The sequence below is a fragment of the Ambystoma mexicanum genome, chromosome 6q, assembly GCF_040938575.1.
Source record: "Ambystoma mexicanum isolate Mex_15411 chromosome 6q, UKY_AmexF1_1, whole genome shotgun sequence".
In the NCBI taxonomy this organism is placed as follows: Eukaryota; Metazoa; Chordata; class Amphibia; order Caudata; family Ambystomatidae; genus Ambystoma; species Ambystoma mexicanum.
The window spans coordinates 1043446-1065289 of record NC_090937.1 but is presented as its reverse complement, the minus strand read 5'-3'; the positions used below and the strand labels follow the sequence as shown (position 1 = coordinate 1065289).

Here is a 21844-nt window from a genome sequence, read left to right as displayed (position 1 = left end):
CCTCAGGCCCCGCCCTATACCTCGCTCTCCCACCTGGCTATGCCATCACGAGACAAGATCGCATGACCACTGGAGGCGGTGTCGCACTCATAGCCAAAGACTCAATCACCATCAGAAAGGCTGACAAAACTATCAACAATAACAGCGACTACCTTCAATTAAAACTCACCACCTCGCACCAATGCACCATCACCATACACCTCATCTATCGACCACCAGGCCCCCTAGGAGACTTCCAGGCCTCCATCACCCACCTCCTGGCGGACAACCTCAAAAAGTCATCCAAAGCCATTCTCCTTGGAGACATCAACCTTGGCCTGAATGACGCCAAAGACCCTACAGCCAAAGCACTTGACACAGCTCTAGCCACCCTAGGATTCGTCAACACCATCAATAACCCCACACACGCCCTAGGCAGATCACTAGACTGGATCGTCCACCACAATTGCCCCATCACAGTCACGGGCAACACCCCCACCCCATGGTCTGACCACCACACCATCACCTTTAACATCCCCACCACTACAACCACATCCCACCCCCCTCCTCCCTTGCCTCCTGCCCTTACAAGGAATGCCCGTCAACTGACCAAAGAAAGACTCCTACCCTTCTTACTGGGACCTGCCTTCACAGCCCCATTCTCCAACGACCCAGAAACTCTGGCAAAAAATTATGATACGGCCATCACAGCAGCAATCAATACCATCGCCCCACTTAAACCTCGGAAAACCAAACCCACTAGACACGCTAATGCGTGGTTCACCCAAGACCTTCTAAAACTACGCTCCGACAAACGGGCAGCACTAGCTCTTTGGCAAACATCCCGGGATGAGAAAGACAAACTCAACTTCAAATCCCTTGCAACTAATTACAAGAAAGCCATCATTAAAGCCAAAGCTAAATCCTTCGAAGAGAGAATTACTGAGGCCAAGTCCAACACCAAGGAAATGTTCACCAAACTAACACTATCCACCCACACTACACCCTCCCCACCACCACTGCCCCCATCACCCACTGAGGCCCCACCCACCTTCTCGTTTAAAACCATCCAAGAAAACGACATGATCAACATTATGAAAAACATAAAACCCTCCAATTGCAAAGGCGACCCCTGTCCTGCCTCCATCATCAAAGACTGCGCAGACACCCTGGCCCCTTTCCTAACGGCCTTCGTCAACGCCTCTTTCACCACAGGGAGAGTCCCCGCCTGCCTAAAGGAAGCATGGGTCCGACCACTCATAAAGAAACCCACACTTGACCCCACCTCCCCTAATAACTACCGCCCCATCACCACTGTCCCTTTCCTCCTCAAGATTCTAGACAAAGCACCTTACCTGCAGGTCCAGCACTTCCTCGAAGAACAGAACCTCCTTGGACTAAGACAATCCGGCTTTCGCCCTAGGCATGGGACAGAGACCGCCCTACTCGACCTAAAAAACCAAATGGACGACGCAAGGGACCAAGGCAAACCTGCCTTGCTCCTTCTCCTAGATCTGTCGGCAGCTTTTGATCTTGTAGACCACGACATCCTCTGCCACCACCTCTCCTCCACAGCCAACTTCTCTCAAGAAGCCATTACATGGATCACCTCCTTCCTCCAAGGCAGGACCATGCAGGTCTTCTCTGACCTAGCCACTGCATCACCCTCTATCATGCTATGTGGGGTGCCCCAAGGCTCCTGCCTCTCCCCCACCCTCTACAACATCTTCACCCGCCCCCTCTTCCTCATCCTTGACGCCATGGGCATCTCTTACACCAACTACGCCGACGACACACAGATCCTTCCCACTCTGACAGGCGACTGTGACACGGACTCCGCTACCCTCAACAACATCTACAACACAATTCAAATGTGGATGGCTATCAACGGCCTCTGCCTTAACTCTGACAAAACTGAGCTCCTACTCGTAGGCTCCCCTGACACCATCAAGAAACTTGACGCTCAGTTCAGTCATTTCACCATTGACTCAATCACGATACCAGTACTTGACACGGTAAAAACATTAGGCGTCTACTTAGACTCCAATCTATCCATGACCAGACAAGTAAACGCCATTGCCTCCTCGGCCGCTTACCATGCAAAACTCCTTGACGCAATCAGACCTTATCTGTCAAAAGACACTTGCACTAACATAGCCAGGGCCATAACCGGCTCGCGACTTGATTACTGCAATATTCTTTTCCTTGGGACCTCCAACAACAATCTTGAGAAGCTCCAAGTAATAAAGAATAATGCCCTACGCGCTGCACAAGGCATTGCCAAGAGAGAGCACATCACCGCTGCCAGAAAAGCATCCCACTGGCTCCCCATAAAGGAGAGGATCCTATTCAAGGCTCTAAGCATCACCCACAAATGTGTCCATCTTGCCGCCCCAATGTACCTTTCCCAGAGGATCCACCTGGTCTCCTCCACAAGACCCACTAGATCACCCTATACCAGCATGCTCTCAGTACCTAGGGTAAAAAGGACCAGAGCAGGGGGCTCCAGTTTCCCGTACCTCGCTGCCGTACACTGGAACACCCTCCCTAGCTCCCTGCGCTCTGAACACTCACTGACCGCCTTTCGGAAAACCCTGAAAACGACCCTGTTCATCTAACAGTTACATGGCCTAGCCCTCATAATTGTATTGTATGATGTATTATGTGGTATATCTGTTCACAGGTCACTGCCTCACTGTAACCCAAGGCACACATTGTAACTAAGTCTTCCTTGCAAGTAACAGTGCCACAATGCCCCTGGGCTGCCTGCGCGCTATATAAATTTAATAAATAAATAAATAGCATTTGACTGCTACATGAGTATCTAGACACAGGGGATACCAAGTAACCCCTCCAGCACTCTATTGTAAGATAGGGTGTGCTGGGTCTAGGAATTTAAAGATTAATAAAGTCAATTTCACTTTACTTACTCTGGGAAACAGTAGTTTATCCAGAGAAGGTATTTAAACCTTGGGAAAGCCTGTAAAGGTTTCCCTGTGCCACTGCACTGAGGGTGCTGTCACACACTTGAAAAGATGCCTATGAGTTGCCTAAAACTCCATAACCAAAGAAAACACATGTGTGGCAGGGGAAAAAGGGGTCTCACACACTCTCCAGGAAAGAAATCGGGTCCTCAAAATCCAGAAAAGTTGCTGGGGTTCTTTAAGGTGAAGCGAATTAGCACATTTTTGAGAATTCTCCATAACACCTGACCTACTGCTTAGCCTGTCTTTAATAAGTCTCCCTTAGGTTTTGCCTGCTTGGGATAGCTGTGTGCCATTCTTAGTGTCCTGTAGGTGTAGCTGACCTTGGCCTGCCTAGTGCAATCCCAAATTAGTGTAGAAATGTATTGCTTACATTAGTCTGTGTTCCACTGATCTGAAAATCAACTGTAATTGTATAGTACACAATGTATAGTACACCATAAGGTCTTACTCACCTGGTATATAACTGTGTGTTATTCTGAAGGTAGGTTTATACTGTTCCATGAATTTGTGTTCCACTATACAGAAAAGTATCCTGGTAACACGGTTGGCTTATTAAGTGATTCCTTAACTGAGTGTTGCTGCATGACTGACAGGGTCTACTACCCTTGACTTACTGTAAAGTAATCTTAAAGTAACTCCTCTTAAATAGGTGTCCTATACTAAATGTGTTTGAGGTCTGACTACCCTAGAAATTCGGTTTTCTGATCAGGGTCTATGCTTTGGTCTGTGTACTTTAAAGCATTGTTACGTTTTTATAATGTGGTTATGGCTCCATGACAAAGTAGGTAACATGGCCTACTGTACTTATAATACACTTTTATGGTTCTAAGTGTTTTTCTGTTGAACCGTTGGTATACTACAAGTTCTTTGTACTTTCCTACAGCCCTCTCTCCCTCCTAAGATAAGCCTGGTTGCTCTGTCTACGCTATCAAATACTTATACTAAGAGTGGAGATGTGTACTGTCTCAGTTGTATGGTTTTACTAAGCCCCTAGTTGAACTTCAGAAAAACTGTACTTACCGGGTGTTTGTCTGCAGTTCTCTGGCAACCATGTTGTCTCCTGCTTCAGGCAGACTTTGTCCCGCTCATTGTGGGCTGCAACTTCTCATCCATGCGGGGTGGAAGGGACTCTCCTTCCAGGCCGGCCTCCCTCCCCTTAAGCTGTGTGGGTGGCCGCCTCGATTCTCTTTCTGCACCCGACTTGTCTGTTTTTTTTTTTTTTCTCCAGGAGGTTCTCCAGCAGTGTGGCCTCCTGCTCTCCCTTCGCAAGCTCTCTCCTGCACCTCCCAGCCGGGTCTGCTCCCGGTTTCGGGGCCGCTGTCACTCTCCGTGTGTACGCAGAGTATCACTGCATTGTTTGGCCCAGATGGAAAGTTCGGAGGGTTACCTGGGTGCGTGGTCGATGAGCACAGATTTCAGTCGGTTCACGCTGCCATCTTGGTCAGGGCCCTCCCTGTCCTATCTTTTTACATTTTAGGCATCTGGAATTTGCAACAAGAACTCTGAGGTATCAACAAGGGGACATGCTAAACACAATCGTAGACAAATTCGCCAAATCTGAGGTGGATTTTGTAATTTCAGCTCAGTTCTGCCCCTTCACTACCATGACCACCTTCCAGTAAATGTTTCAAATGTCTAGGTTATCGGAATACATTTTAAAATTGGGCAGCATACATTTGTTGCAGTTTAGGCAAACTTCCTCCAACATGGGTAGGGCTGAAGCAAGATCCTCTGTGGTGCAAAATGCCTCACCTTTTTGGGAACTGCACCCTTGACGTATTTTAGCTAACTCCTTTGGTGTGAAAGCCTTCTGACGTTATATTGCTTAGGTAAGTCATTTTACTAATTTGAGTGAATAACTCTGCTTAATCAGTATTAAGAGGTTTTTGTTCCTCTTTGGTTTCTCAGCCATTGTTGACCTGCAATTACATTACATTTGGGCATTCTTTTTCTCTGTGGTGGCAGGCAGGGGTTGAGTGGGCAGCTCAAAAGCAGTAGCCTGTCTTCTGTGGATCGTGGACATTGGGGTACAATGGACCATTACTCGGATGCCACACTGATACAAAAAAAGAAAATTGAAAAACTTGAATAGCTTGTAAAATTCCTCTCAAAAGGCAACCACCAAGTCACTAATTTGCTTCCTGTTTTGCACTCCCCACTGAATGTGGTCAGTACAGATCCAACTGCTTCTCTGCATTGACAACCTCCTCCCTCACAATCTGTTTTTGAGAAGGCTTTGGAAACCATTGTGAATGTGTTCTGTGACTGAGTATTAACAATCGCTGCGTGTACTGTTATTTGAACTGTTTTGTGCATTTTCTGGGTACCTAGTTATCTTGGCTGCACATTGATTAAAACCCATTGGAATTGGATACATTGCAATCTTTCTAGGGAAATTCAAAAAATGTTTTGCCCGTGACCAGTGGGTTTGTAGTTTCTTAGTAATGGAAAGCTGTTGTGGCCAAGTTATGGAGTAATCTTGTGTTTTTTTTTTTGACTATTCAAAATCTGTTCTTTTTCATTGCAGTACGTCCCTGTTAAAGGAGATCTTGTGATTGGCATAGTAACTACAAAGTCTGGGGATGTTTTCAAAGTGGATATTGGAGGCAGTGAGCAAGCATATTTGTCTTATTTGGCATTTGAAGGAGCCACCAAAAGAAATCGACCAAATGTCCAGGTAATGTTGTTGCGTGTAGGACTGTTTTGTTTGATACATCCACTGTTGTGTGTTGTTTTTGGATTGCCTCTAGGTGCTACAGTGAATTTCTGCCTCGATTTAGTACTGTATTGAGCGCCCAGAGACATTGTTTGATGATTTTACTTTCAAAATGTATATTCCATAAACACTGTTTAATGAGTGCAAAGACCTCAGCAGAGGGTGCCAGTTTAATGGAGGTCTTGAGTTCTGGAAATATGGACAAAGAGGTACACAAATCGGATGATGGGGTGGTTGGTGGAGAAGGCCTACATTGAGGGACCAAGGGTTTTCTGTAGTGACACCTGTATTGTATAATTACTGACCTGAGAGTGCCCCTTCAACTTTGAGTGTTAGGTTTGCCTGAGGGTTGTCAACGTGATGACCAATTCTGTCGAGGAACACGATCCACCTTTCTAACATGAATATGGTTGGGTTTAATAGATGCATTCAGAATTGAGAATGTAAAATGTTGAGACTAAATGTTGATCATTTGTCTGAAAGGCTTGAACAGACCCGAACCCAAAATAATCTTTGGGTTGGAAATGCACTGGTATTTGCTGAAATTATTGGAAAGCGCACTAAATGCTGTACCTGCCAGGGTAGACCCTCCGCGAATAAAGGGACTTTATTCTATCACCTCGAGCCCTGTCCTGCTACAGCCCCCTGAAGAGGTACCGTTCATGCTCTTGATCACGACCGCGTGTTGTAAACGTACTGCTGTATGTTTGAGCGCAAGGCTCCCCACTTTGTAGGGTTGGACTGCTTTAGTTAGGGTTTGGCTTCTCAAGATCGCCCAATGCAATACTTGTGTTAACCCCCCGCTCCCCTCTTTCAGATTATGGATGTGTCCCACCCCCCCACATCTTGCATTAGGCTAAAAGCAATTGTATATATGTGACTTGGTGATACGACGCTTGTGTGCTGATTGTTTCTTATTACTGTGGTTATTTGTTTGATTATAAGGCCTATAATGCATGTATATGTATTTTTGATATACACCTGTTTGTGGCTCGTTACTGTGTGCGCTCATTGTGGGCTTCTGATCACTCGCCCATCCTCAGCCTTGGTCCTGACCGCTGGCAAGCTGCCTTGATTGGTCTGGCTTGTCCAGACGGTTCCCCTGTTCCACTAAACTAGGATGGCCTCCTAAACTTCTGTCTGCCAAGTCAGAGTTTAGAAATCCATCTTGACGACTATGAACTCAATGGGCTGCAGGTCTCCTGGAATTGGGGTTCCGCAGCTCTGCAAACTTACAGGACCTCAGGAGATGGCTCAAAGCAAAGTTTGTCTTGGGCCTGGTTGTTCCCACCAACCAAGGGATTGCCTCTTCAGAGCTCCTCTCTCGCACAGAAAACGGGGTCAGGACAGCAGTGGTTGCTTCATTGTTAAACGGTCTGCAGGCGTCTCTGGTAGTTTTCAGTTACTTCAGCTTCCAGTGGTTGACTTGCTTTTCACTCCAGGAGTCTCTTCTTTTATACAGTTCCAGCACACACACCCCTGCCATTTACAGAAGGGGAATGTTTGGCTGTCCAATCAGGACAGCCAGACCCCCAGTGGGAGCTGGTTCTACTCGGGCTCTCTGGCAGACAAAGGACAGGGGTTGGAAAACTTTTGTCCCACTTCCTGCCTACCAAGCCACACTGAAGCCTAGGCAGGGACACCCAAGTGTTCCAGCCAAAGGTAAAACTTACACACCAGCCTTCACCGCCTAGAATGGTAGAAGGGCTAACCAAGAACAACCACGCTAGTAATGTCGTAAAAAGAAGGGTGGCTCCAAGTTGGTACTTAGTGCCCCTATTGTGCACTACCAAGGCTATGGACATAGCCTGCGGCAGGAAAATCGCACAACAGTTGGTAGGACACGTCCACCGCCACCAGCCGTAACTAGGTTATCTACGTGACTAAAGTCACAGGAGCAAAGAGAATGGGTGTTAAGGAGGATTCTCAGAAATCTGCTAATTCCCTCTACCTTGGAGACCCCCAGCAACTTTGCTGGATTTTGAGGGCTGGATTTGTTTAACCTGGAGAGAGTGAGATTTTGAACTTTCTTTTTGGTTGTGGAGCCTAAAAACCTCTGTAGGCATCATCTTTTACATTGTGTCATACAGCATCTTCAGTGCAGTGACGCCGAGGAGTCTTCCGGATTTCCCCAAGGTTTAAATGCCTTCCCTTGGATACACTGTTTCCAAGGGCAGTAAAGTGAAATTGACTTTTACACTTGTAACTTTCTAGACTGAGCACACTATCTTACAATAGGATGCTGGAGGGGTTACTTAGTATCCCCTTTGTCTAGCTTCTCATGTAACATTTTTGTTACCCATTCCTCGATGAATGGCTGGTGGCAGCGGTTTACTTTTATCGGCCATGGTGTAAATTTACTGTGGGCTGCGTTCGCAGCTGCAGTAAAGCACGCAAGGGTGCCATTTTTGTCATAATAGCCCCATTCTTTTTTTCCCCATTTCTTTGTGGAAAGGTCCTTCTTGAGAGGTACTCTGCGCACCAAACCAGGTTTGGTCCCTTTGTTCGTTTTTGCCTTTAGCAGGATTCACGAGTGAAGCCCACGTCTGGCGGGGGCAGGAAGCAAGGGAGGTGCCGAAACTCCCGATGCTCTGTCTCCTAGGAAACAGGAATGCATTTTTAGGTGATTGGCTAGCTGGCTGTCCAGCAAGAACAGCCACTCTGCTGAGTGACTGACAGCTAGGCTGGAATGAATGGGAGAAACCTGCATAAAAGGCAAGTCTTTTTGGCTTGGAAGGCAGAGTCGACCACTGGACGAAGGAATCTGAAGAAGAACTTGAAGAAGATGCCTGCTGCAACTCCTGGACCGTTGGTTTGCCCGGTGAAGCCCTGCTGCTGTGCCAAAACTCCAAATTTGTATCGACAGAAGCCCCTGCAAGGACGACTTCTCCCTTTGAGTTGGTGGGACCAATTGACTCCAAAGTAAGCCACCTGGACATCCTCTCGGAGCTGGTTGAAATTCCACTGCAGTTGCTGCTGGAACCGAATAGCCAGGGAGAGGAACACCAGATTGTGTGCATTGCTTTTAAGCTGGCCAAGAGCTCCAGGAAGACCCTCTGGACTCCCAGGAAGTAGGACTGACCGAACCTGAGCCCACTCAACAGAGTGCGGGACCCCAGATGCAAGGAAAGCCCATCTCGACAGCCAGGAACCGCAGTGTTGCGATCTGCGGTAGACGCGAGGAGCTGAAACACCGTAAGTGCCACTTGTTTGAACATTGCCGGTTGCGAGCGGTGTTCCATTGCAGTGTGGAAGTCCTCCTCTTGTCCCCACCACTGAGGCCCAGGAACACCAGGATCTGCAGAGGCGCACAGGAACAGAAGTCATCTGCTGCACTTTTCCTCAACCTAAAGGTACTGTAAAGTCTCAGAGAATTTACCTCTTGTTGTGCTACCTTGCTTGTCCTCGTTGGAGACCTGTTTCGGTTGCTCTTGTAGAGTTGCTTACAGCTTCTTTACCTCACAAGCCTAATCGGCTTGTGACCCCAATTTATTTCTTCTGTTCTACCAAGACTTTTTAACCATTGGAAAAGACTTTCTACTTAACTGCAAGAAGTGCTTCAGTTCACTATTGCTAACTTAACATTGGCTGGTCTGGCTCCCTGAATGACACTTCTCTCTTCTGCTTATGTGTTTTGCCTTCCTTCCAGGAAAGGGTTAACTGACTTTGCATTGGGGGTGGGGGGGGAGGGGTGTTTTGAAAGCACTTACCTACTTAAGAATAAATGTGTGAATACTTGTATTCTGAACTCTTCTCTTGAACACTACTCCCAAGAATATGTTAAATGCAACTGTAATATTTTAATGCCTACAGCACCCTAGCTATTGAAGTCACCTGAGGGTGTAGGTGCCTGTGTGCCATCCCAAATGGTTAATTGCTGATTTAGAACACTGTGTGTATTTTTGAAGTGTATTTGTGTGTTGCTTTATATTGCACCCTTCTGAAGGCTTATTTTAACTGACTTAATTGTTTACTCAAACCTTGTGTAAGTTTATTTGAATACTTGTCACTGCAAATCTGTGACTCCCCTACAGCTCACATTGACCCCTCTTGAGATGAGCCTGGCTGCTCAACACGCTACCAACCTGTGTAGTACAGACTTATACCAACGGTATATACCAATTGCCATGGGGGTCGGGGTTGTTGTAGTGCACCCAAAGGGGACTGCATACGATCTTGCCCAACAAGGGGGATACTAGGTATCCGAGTTCCAGAAGAATGAATGAGTTGACAAAGGCTCCACCCATTCAAGAGTTCATGAAAAGGTCCAGAAAAGGTGCTGGGGATGGGGGGGTCTCACTAGGAGGGGGGATGAAGCATAAAAATGATAAATCTCCCCAATGCGGGCATAGGCCTGAAGGCTGAGACTAGAAGGGCAATAGTTAAGACTAGAAAAGATCAGTGTAAGAACAAGTCTTTGTGGCAGAAAATCAAAAATGTGCACTTATGAAGCCAAATGAAATTGTTTTACAGACCTAATAAATGGATGTATATTTTCAGTTGAACATTTGCCTACATTGCATTTCTTGCATTCATATGGATTGTCTTGTGGATGCTTGCTTATTTTCTATTTTATGTGGCAATCATTTTTATTACAGGTGGGAGATTTGATTTATGGCCAGTTCATTGTTGCCAATAAGGACATGGAGCCTGAGCTGGTCTGCATTGACAGCTGTGGAAGACCAAACGGGATGGGTGTGATAGGGCAGGATGGCCTGCTATTCAAGGTCTCTTTAGGTTTAATAAGAAAGTAAGTGGTCACACATTTTTAATTCTTAACACATTAAGATGGCATTTCCGTTGTAGTGCTTTTGGTGACTTGTTTGAGCACCTTCACTACAGTCAGTTGTTTGCTCAATACCCAGTTTCTGCCTGTATGAATTTGTAATGGGACACATGTTGATATGGTGGTTTGTGCCAGCAAACCTATGCTTTACTATTCTTCCGGTTGTCGTTGCAGATACATTTTTTGCATTATTGCATTTCCAGCAATAGTGTTGTAGTCTTAAGTTCCTGTAGCAGAAGTGGAAATGTAGGTTGTCTGCTGTCCAGATTATGGGTTTTCGCTGAAATGACTTTTACACTGTTTAATTGTAAATGTTACACAATAAGGGTATAGTTCCTGCCCAACTAGTTCACTGTGTAGAACTACAATGACTGTCCATGGAGGTTGGTGGCTGGGGAGTGTCCTGTTGAGTTGAAATTGCAAGTACGTCCAATTAGAAGCAGGGAGGCAGGATTCTGCACTGTACTTCAATTGTTTTTGTAAGTGAAAATGTTTTTAAAGCTTCATTAGTGACAGCTCAAACCCTTTGCTCCCAGACACGTCTATCCTACAGTTATCCTTGGTGAAAATACTAATCTCTATGCTAATGCCTGCGAAGTGGCATGCTCAGTGCACCAGATAAGATTTTGAGGTGGGGAGTATTTTACTGCCTATTTTTAAACTTTGAGAATAAAAATGACTTCTCCTTTGCAAGAGTAAAATGTATGTGACATCCATCCGACGTGTGCAAAAACTGTATGGAAATCATTACCATGCGGCACCTTTCTGCATTGTGGCAGAATACACCTTTCATCATTTCTCCAAGGTCTGGCCATTTGATCTCTCCTGTATATATTTAAATGTTGAAAACACAAAAACCTAGCCAATTACATAGTAAAGCAAACCTGAATTGCATTGTGTGTTTTGAGGTTCGATAGTAGAATTGTCTTTTGATGTTTAAGGAAAGTCCTAATTTTCTGGAGCAATTACTACATAATAGTATGCCAATGTTATGATACAACAGTGCAGGGAGGCAAGGACTCATGCTAAATTCTATATCCAATCTCATGCTCAAATGTGTATTTATATGGCGCTTTTGGCAAAGCACTGTACATTGAACATATTTATCACAAAAACCAAAGTCGGTACTCCTTTATCGACCTCGAAGGGATGAAGGGCTGAGTTGACCTTGCCGGGATTTGAACCTGCAACCTACAGATCGCAGCAACGAGTGTTTACCCGGCTGAGCTATCTTATTGGCGAACATCCTTCAGAGGTCAGTTAACTGAGTATTGACTGAGGTATAATCGCAGTGCCTAGATGTTGGATGAACAATGTATGAAGCGCTACATAAAGTTAAATACCTATCTGGGTTATCACAGGTACAAGGTTTGCTGAGTTTCAATTGCAATGTAACTTTGTTTTTGAACAGCGTTTGCGCTTCCTGGAGAGTCGGGTTTTGGATGTTTTAATTGTAGTCTTGAAGGTTTGAGAGGTTAGAACACCTGTGATTGATGTAATGACAATCACTCACCCTTCAGCAAAGACTCTTCTGCCACGGACCATGTATAGTAATGTACCCAATTGACTGCAAGGTTGAATGGATGTAAACTAGACCGTGCAGAGTCCTCATTTTACACTGTTTCTAGAATTCGAATGTAAATTAAGTGTAAAAATTATCTGCCTCCGCATATTATGCAGACAGCTCAGGAACTCTGAAAAATACAATTGTGAAATACTGGTTTGCTTTCACTGAAAAAGGAGCGTAATTTGTTACAAAATGTTCAATCCTCAATTGCAACTTAGTTTTCTATCTTATTAATTATGCAATCCTAAAATGCTAGGAAAATAAATGTGCACAGTGCTGTTTGCTCCATGAGCAGTAACACAGCAGAAGCTGAATGGCAATAAACCATTCCATTAATCGGTGCAGTACATTCTGTTTCAGAGGCTTTTTTCAATGGCATGGCTTGAAATTACATCCATCTAGATGAAATCAAAAGAAGCTTTCTGGTTTATGTGAAGTAACCTGACCTTTTGTACTGCCCTCTGCTCTAAACTTGTGTGTAAATGTACACAGGAAAATTTTAAAGCTGTCGTATTTACTCATTTTCATGCATAAGAAGGCCTCCTTATCTGGAGGCCTCAGTGTGCTACTCTGTGGACCACTGTGAATTGCGAGTGGTGTGGTCCAGTCCCTACCTTGATTCCTGGCAGGGCCAATCCAGCGTTGCTTGTGTGGGCCATGAGTGCAGGCATGGTCCAGAAGGGCGCGCACACAGCTCTGCAGAACGTTGACACAGGTAATCATCCACCCTTTCTGTGTGGCACTTGTGTGGAGAAGGGGTGCTGTGAGTGGCATGGACCCCTATTGCCATCTAGAGGCATGCACTGTATTCTGGGTGGTGCCAGGCAGGAGCTACTTTTATGCTGCAGGGGCTGTTCTGAAGTTTATCTGGCCCTAGTGTCACAGCGCTTTGGGTACTGTTGATGCCAGGCAGCCCTTCAGATGAGCATGTTACTGAGAGATGTATGTATATTTTCTCTTTTCTGCTTAGATCACATGCTGTGCATAGGCCGACATCTAGTGGAAGCTGCAGAGTATTAGTTGTTTTCGAAACTAAAAGGAATGTTGAGGGGTCGTGCCAGTAATACTATCCCTAGTTTGACGTCCACTGTACTCGTGGTCCTTCACCCATCGAGGTCCCTTGGATTGTTTTTATCCGCCATCGTCGGATGCTGTAACGCAGAGTTCAGTTTCGGTTAACACCATTACTTATTAACGTTATCAGAGGTAGTACTCTTTCTATCCTTTATTTACCGACCTTTGAACATCTTCGGCGGTGGAAAGGACGAATGTCGTCAGACAAAGAGCTGACTCGATGACGCCCCTTCGTCCTTGGAAGGCTGGGCCGTGGCCCACACAGTAGGGAGAGTGGACTTTTTTTTTTTTTTACATTTTGACCCAGTTGCAACAAGAAGTTCCCATGGAAAGACGAGCACCGGGTGTGCAACCTCTGTCTCCAGATGGACCACAACTAGGGCCACTATAAAGCTCTTCAAACCAAAGACCCCAAAAGGACCGAAAGACGAAACGTTGGGCCCACCACGCCATGCAGGCTGAGCCAGCCAAGGACCGTGCATCCAGCGACTACAGCATCGGCGTCCTTTTCGGACGACGAAGGCGATGGGGAACTGATCGATTCCCATGTGCTTCCCCAACCCCATCAGACAGGCCAGCGGCACTGTTAAGGAACGATACCAGGCGGCAGTAGCACACACAAAACGACACACTAAGCACGTACCCAAGGGCCGAGAGTAGATGACTACATAGTCTAAACGCACGCACACAGCGTCAAGGGGTAGGTACTCTAGTTTCCTGTAATCTGGGCACTCAAGATCACGATTGCCACACGACAGGCCTTGCAAGTTGCAAGACTGAAGACGCAGCTTCGGACCTCCCATCTGACGAAATTCGACACTCCTCACAAACCTCAAAATGGGTAAAAAGCACCAAGAATTTGAAAATGGCCCATCTGGTGCAAAAACATGTCCCAAAGACGCTCCTTAAAGGTAAAACATACAAAAACACTCTTCAGAGAGTCACCATTCCCATAGGAAGAAAGTGAGTGCATCACACAAGGCGAAATAAGTGTTTCCCAAGGGGAGGGTTCTATAGCAGCAGTTTTATTTTTTTTTATTTTTTAACAAGGCAGGGTAATAACAGTACCGACATTTATCATTAATTAATATGCATTACTGTAAAAGCTTGTCTTTTCATTTTTCCCACCCTCTTAAGTTTATCAGGCCTTTCAAGGGTCCCCTTCTTTATTCCTGCTCCTTGGGGCATCTCCGCTCTCCAGGACTCTCCTGGCCAGTTGGGGTTTGTAAGTCAGAGCTGGAAAGTCTCTATCAAAGTCAAGAACAGGGTTCCAAATGTTCCGGAAGCGGTGGAGGAGGCTTGCTCTAGCTGCCGTCACTCTTTCTGCTATTAGCACATCCCATAACTTCAACCACCAGAGGGGCAGGAGGGGGCCCTCTGCGTACTTCCATGTGCGGGCCACCACAATTCTACCCGCCAGCAAGCATTGGGACAGGAGCTTGGCCTTGGGGCATGTTCTTGGGTAGGTCCCGGGGATCGGGAGGCCCAGGAGGACGGGCAGTATTGTTTGTGTGATGTCGGCGATGGCCCCTAAGCATTGTCTCCAGAAGCTTTGGACTTTTGGGCAGGTCCACCACATGTGAAAGAAGGATCCTATTTGGCTGCTTCGTCCATCAGACCGGGTCCAGTGTATGGTTCATGTGGTGGATTCTTAGAGGGGGATAGTACCATCGCAGCAAGATCTTGTAGGCGCATTCTCTATTTGTAACGCATGCGGACGACGAGTGAGCGCGAGTCCAGATGTCCACCCAAGCCTGATCCTCTATGGGGTGGCCCAGGTCTGCTTCCCATTGTGCCATAGCTTGAGTCCTGAAGACAAAGTCTTTCTGGAGGCGTTTGTATAGCACGGAAATTCTGCCCCGAGGTTGGTAGGTCCTTGATGGTTAATTCTATAGCTGTGGGAGGGTGAGTCACTGCCTGGCGTGTCTGTGGGTGGGAGCACCAGTGGCGCAGCTGGAGGTATGTGAACCTGTCTTGTTTCTGCAGTTGAAAGATTTCCTTACATTGTTCGTAGGTTTGCAGTTGTCCTCCCTCAAAGAGCTGCCCCAGGGTCTCTAGGCCCCCCACACTCCAGGTTTTGAAATTTTGGGGAGCTGTTCAGGTGAAAAGGCGGGGTTTAGAAACACCGGGGATGAGGGGTTAAGTCCTCTTGGAATTTTCCTTTGCCTCAGAGTTTTGTCCCAGACGGCGATGGTGTGTCTAGTAGCCAACAGTAGTCCTTGCCATTGCTGCCTTGTCGCTGGGGGGGGAGGGGATGTGAGGGAGAAAGCGTAGGGGGAGAGCCAAGCGTGATTGTTCCAGATCCACCCACCTGGGTCGGTTAATGATTGTTTGCCACGCTTGAATGCAGGCCAGGTGAGCTGCCATCTGGTAGTTCTGCAGGTCTGGGACCCCCAAGCTGCCAGGTTTTGTGTTTTCCAGCATCGTGGTTGTGGGGATTCTGGCCTTCTTCCCCATCCAAATGAATTGTAACGTTTTCCTCTGCAAATTTTGGAGCGCCGGAGTCGGAATTGCAACAGGGAGGGCGGAGCATGCGGATAGGAATCTCGGGAGCAGGTTCATTTTACATGCTGTGATCCGGCCCATTAGAGAGATTTCCTGTGTAGCCCAGCGTTTCAGGTCGGTTTTGAACTCTTTAAAAGAGCGGGGGGAAGTTTACGTGATAAGTGTCTGTTGGGTTGGCTGGGACCTGGACCCCCAGGTAGGTGATAGCCTTCATATTCCATTGGATTGGGCACATAGGGATCAGGTCTTCTCGCTCCCTCTGGGATATCCCTATCCCCAGTGCTGCTGACCTGTTGAAGTTAATAGTGAATCCCGTGGCCCTTCCATAGCTATTTATTTCTGCTAAAGCCTGTGTCGGGGAGGTGCGGGGGTCTGTGATGGTTAATGGGACATCGTCCGCTTATAGCGCCAGTTTATGATGTGAGGAACCAGATCGGAAGCCCTTTATCAGGTTTTTCAGTCTAATCCGTTGGGAAAATGGCTCCATGATCAGGGCAAATAGGAGTGGGGCCAGCGGACATCCCTGTCTGGTTCCGCAGGTCAGCGTGATGGGGGCGGAAAGGTTGCCGTTAATTCTAATTCCGGCCCAAATCCAAATGCCTCAAGGGTGAGTCTCGTGAAGGTCCAGGCCACCTTGTCAAACAATTTGGTCGCGTCTAGTGCCATGAGTACTATTCCCTGTGAGTCCCGGGAGGCCGGGTCCACCAGGTTCAGGGCTCTGCAGATGTTATCAGCTGTAGATCGGTTCTTCAGAAAGCCGTTTTGGTCGGGTTGGATTATGTCTGGTAGGATATGAGATAGGCGTTTTGCTAGGACCTTGGAGTAGATATTGGCGTCAATATTGAGTAGGGCGATAGGCCTATATGAGGCTGGATTTCTTGGGTCTCCTCCTGGTTTAGGTAGTAGGACTGTAATTGACTCCTGCATGGAGGGTTTATGACGCCCGTGTCTCTGAAGGAGGTAAATAGTTGCACCAGTGGGGTGAGCAGCTGGGGCCTGAAGACCTTATAGAACCTGGTTGAGTAGCCATCAGGGCGCAGGATTTGAGGGATTTTATGGCTTCGTCTACCTCTTCACTGGAGATTGGAGCGTCCAAGATGTCCCGGGTGGAGCTTGGTAGTTGGGGAAGTGCTGCTGTTCTTGGGTATTCCTTTTTGTTCTTCGGCGTCTCGTCTCGTGGCAGGGCGGTCCTTACCTGTGTTGGGTGATCTGCTGCTTGTGTCGTTTGTCCTGCTCGGCATACTGTGTTCTGCCTTGTGGATCCTGCAGTCCAATGATTGTGTTTTGCTTTAGCAAGTTTGGCAACCAGTAGCTTGTTTGCTTTGTTTTTAGCATAATAGAATTGCTTGGCTTTTGCCAGTTGATGTGCCGTGTGTTCGACGTAGTGGACTTCGATTTTCTGTGCCGTGCGAATGGCACGTTGTGTTCTTGGGGACCATCCTTTTTCTTTATGGATCTTCCCTACTTCCTGGAGGTCGTCTTCGAGGGCCAAGCGGGTTTGCCGCCTAATCTTGTGAAAGGCTGCGCCTTGAGCTATCGGTTCTCTGCGTATGACCGCCTTCATGGCGTCCACCGGTGTTAGCAGGAGAGGTGTCCGCTGTAGGGTTTTCTTTGAAGAAATTCCTAATTGTAGTTGCGATTGTGTTCCTGAGTGGCATCTCGTTAAGCATTGGATCATAGTGTCCATCTGCGTTGCGCTGAATGAGGTGACTCATGTACTTGGATCTCCACGGTCAATGGGCCATGGTCAGATAGGATTCTTGGGCCTATGGTTACATCATTGGTAAATTAGTATTTGGGGAGAGACCAGGAGGAGGTCTATTCTGGAGAAAGTTCTATGGACGTGCAATTAGAAAGAGAAGTCTTTTTCCGAGGGGCGGAGTACCCTCCATGAATCGACCACCTCCAGGGTTCTGAACTGCAAAAGAGCTAATGCTGTCAAGTCACCGGACGAGGGCGGATGGGATTGGTCTTTCGTGGGGGTCAGGGACTCCGTTAAAGTCACCGCCAATGATAATTTGACCCTCCATGAAGGAGGAAAGGGATGTGCTCAGAACTTCGTAGAAAGCGGCTTGACCTGTGTTCGGGGCGTATACTGATACGAAGGTATATAGTTGACCCAGTAGCAGGCACTTCACAGCCCCAAATCAGCCATCCGGACAGAGTTTCATATCTAATATCTGGGGATCCAGCCCCTTCTTGAAGAGAATTGCTGTGCCTCCTTTTTTCATGTTCCCCGATGCACAGAATTGCTTTGGAAAGAGCTGGGAACGTATGCGCCCAAAGTCAGCTGGCAATAGGTGTTTCCTGTATCACGGCCACCGCAGCGTTTTCGTTTTGAAGCTTTTGCAAAATTGATTTGCGTTTGGCCGGAGAGTTTAAACCGTTAAAATTCAGAGAGATGAACCTCAGGGTGGGGTGATCGGGAACATGAGGTGGGGATGTCGACTTGTTCGGAGGGGGGGTGTGAGGTGAAGATGAATCAGCCGGCATCTCGTTGACTTTGTAACTGCACCTTTACCTGCTATTGAAATTTTTGCTCCAGCCTCCAACGGGAGGACAGAGGTTTAATAAGATGTTGGCCAGTTTTGTTAGACTGGTACCACCTCTGGCCAACGTGGCCAGGTTACTAAGAATAGCCAACATGGCTCAAATTGTAGGTTGATTATTCCAAGGACTTAGATGGATAGTACCTCGGAATTGGGCATAGGCCGTGGGGTAGGGCCCGCTGCTCCGGTTGTTAGAGTTCAATTTTTAAGGTCGTAAGTGGCGAGTTCGCCTTCGGGTGGGCCGTCGGTACGTCTGGGAGTGTTAAGGGGGAGGGAGATCGGTTGAGCCAGGTAGGAGTTGGCCCCATGGTTCCAGGGGCCAGGGCTCACACTTGTGTTGCTTAGGGTTTCAACTTTCCAAGAGGTTAGCCGCGTTCCCGCCTTCAGCTATTTCCTCCTTCTGAACCTCGGGATTTTGACCAAGAATTCTGTTGAGTTTTGGGAGGCGTTGGGAGGTCCGTGTCGGTGCCGTGTTCAGGATCCAGGGGAGACTGGGTCTCGGGCGAAGCTGGGTTCATGATTTTCTTTGCGTCCTCCAGGTGGCTGATTCTCTTCTGGGTGTCCTTGTACGAGAACTGTAGGGCTCTGGGGAAGAGCTATCTATAGCGGATTTGCTGGTCCTGTAGGAAGATAGCTAAGGGTCGGAGAGCTTGTCTTTTCTGGAGGGGGAGGGCCGATAGATCTTGATAATTTGGAGAGGTGAGCCCTGAAAGATTATTTCGTCCCGGGTGCAACTGATTGCAGAGATGGCTTCTTTCGTGGTGAAAAAGTGCACCCTGGTGATGACATCCGGCGGGCATCCGACTCCACACTGCGGCTCTCACAGAGCCATGCATAAAACCGGACCTCAATATCTTCAGGACAGACTAAAACCCTACCATCCACCACACACTCTAAGATGAAGCTCTGCCCGCCTCCTAGTGATACCAAAAACCAACTCAGTCAGGTTAGGTGGATCATCATTCTCAGCCCTGGCCCCCACTCTGTGAAACTCACTTCCACCCCACATCCGACTCACCTAAGACCTCATGTCCATCCGCAAACTACTGAAAACGTGGCTCTTCCCCTAAAAATCGACTCTTAACACAAACGGCAACAATAAACAGTAGCCCATGGTTGCTGTATAAAATAAAAAAGGCAATCCAGCATCGAGACCCGATTGAGAAAAATGGAAAATAAAACTGCTAATGTAAATTAAAACTGAAACTGAATTAGAACTAACGAAACTGATGCAGCGGATGAATCTGATGCAGTAGGCGAAACGGGAAACTGTCCAAGCCGGTGAAACGGTCCAAGCGAACGAATAGAAAAATTAGTAGCTTTAACAATTGGGACAGATCGAATAGACTGAACGGATGCAGTGGATGAAACAGATTCAGTAGACAGTACGAGTTGATGAAACAAATGGAGCAGAGGGAACAGTTGTCGTGGATCGCTCTGGCGGAATAGATGCAATAGATGAAGTGGATGAGACACGTAGAACGTTCCATTCAAACAGAGCGGAGTGGAGTGGATAGAACAGACAGACCAGATGAACGAATAGAGCGGATGGAACAAATGGGACAGATCATATAGACTGAACGGATGCAGTGGATGAAACGGATACATTAGACAGTACAGTAGTCAGTACAGATGGAGTTGATGAAACAAATGGAGCGCAGGGAACAGTTGTGGATCGCTCCTGCGGAATAGATGAAGTGAATGAGACAGGTAGAATGGATGCAAAGAACAGAGCGGACTGGAGTAGGCGGAACAGAGCGAACCAGAGTGGATAGAGCGGGACAGACCAGATGAACGAACAGAGCGGATGGAACAAACCAAGTGAATGGAACAGATGGAGCACATGGAACGGACAGGAACGGATGAGTGAGTAAAACATGTCAACAGATCGAATAATTAAAAAGAATGGAACATGCTAACCAGATGGGAAGGATGGATCAACAGATTGGATGGTGTAGTTTATGTAGATGAAGGACCGAATGATGGAACTGGAAAGACAAACTTAATGATGAACCAGACGAAATCTATGAACAGACTAAGCTGAATGAACGGACAGAGTGAATAAAACTGATACAAAACGGTACAGATGAGTGCTCGATCTCAAGCGCCTTACTGAAAACCACCAAGCTTACTCTCTCCTATACACCGCCACTCAACTAGACACAGCAATACTATGACACATTTGGTATAGCTGTTCTCATACTAACACCCGCGACGTACTCATCATCCTAATTAAACACAGCTAGCCTAAGCGTCTCCTCAGGCTTAACGCAGCCAGAAATCAGTCTGGGTATCAACCCACCAGAATGAACACATATTCCTGACCTCTCAACCACCCCACCGACCACTAAGAAGCGGTTATCATACAAGTGCCACACCAGCTGCACACATCCGGTGCACCAACGCACCCCCCTCTCTCTCTACTGATTTGAACTACGGTTCCTGAGGGTGTGCAACCTACCAGCTCTTTGAGATCATACCAATGATACATAAGGCGCTATATAAATGCAAAGTAACATAACATAACTCAGGAACTTAAGGCAGTACTGAAAGACACACCCAACCTGGCTATCAAGATCGACAGAGTGCAAATAATTGGACCAATGAGAGCGGAAAGAGATCGTCACCCTAGACATAGTGGCTAAACTACCCGTCAGCAGTAAAAAAAAACTGCAGTGCAAGAAAGTGGAAATAAAAAATGTAGTACACGTCTTTCAAAACCTGTCACAAGCCACGTTAGCTATACAGCAGACATTAAAACTGATAAGAGAACTTCAAAAGCCAGAAATCTGCTGCAGATGCACTTTCCCATTTGGCCTGCAGTGCAAGATGAACCAACCAGCAGTTCCATACAATCATCAGAGGGCAAGCAGGTCTCAAGCTCTTCAACTTAAAAAACCTGCACGCTCCCTCACGCACCCGAGAGGTGGAGAAGAGAAGCCTCAGGACCATCAGGCACTAGGAGGCTGGTATCAATAAGGGATATTTCTGGAACTTTTAAACATTTCATTTACCTTTTTCTCAGACCTGGAAGAAAACCGGAACATACCCAGTTTAAATGTTTACTGTTTTGAAGCGCTGAGGTGGCAGCAATAAAGTTAAAGCATAATGCTCGTCTGTCGAGACATCGAATCTTCCGAGGGCAAGCAGGTCTCAGGCTCTTCAACTTAAAAAACCTGCACGAACCCAGCAGAAACAGCAGGAGGATGCCAAGGAGAACCCAGGAAGGGAAACAAACTAAAAAGCTCAAAAAAAGGAAATGAGGAAAAAGGACTAAATGAGGCCGGGAAAAGTGGCTGAAGGGATACAAGGAGAGGATGGAAAGAAAGGGAACTTGTACAGTAAACTGCTTTGGGACACCTGCAAGTCTGAAACTCAGAGCTGCACTATCAATAGACTCTGGGCAGAGGGAGAGGGGAAGGGGTCTAACAATATATACTATATGTAGCACGTGGGCAAGGCAGCCACAACAAGGCCCAGAGTCTATTGGCATCCTGTGTGCGGTCCAGGAAGAGCTGTGACTTCTCTAAATCTGGAAGGAGAGCTTGAAAGGAGTTGCCCACATATGCCGCCAATTTTCTATCCGGGACCGATGCCGGAACCCCTCGGATGCGTAGGTTATTGCGTCGGGCCCTATTCTCCAAGTCGTCTTGCTTAAATTCTAAAATTTCAGCTTTATCC

The 21844-nt window shown here is 47.0% G+C and overlaps 1 protein-coding gene across 1 annotated transcript in view; it reads left to right on the top strand.

Annotated features, from left to right (window-relative positions):
- The window catches only part of EXOSC3 (exosome component 3), a 66686-nt gene that overhangs the window by 18361 nt on the left and 26481 nt on the right, over window positions 1-21844 (top strand). The window contains exons 2-3 of the mRNA XM_069630358.1: window positions 5494-5643; window positions 10281-10432. Of these exons, the coding sequence (XP_069486459.1) occupies window positions 5494-5643; window positions 10281-10432 (302 nt within the window). The remainder of the gene's footprint in view (window positions 1-5493; window positions 5644-10280; window positions 10433-21844) is intronic.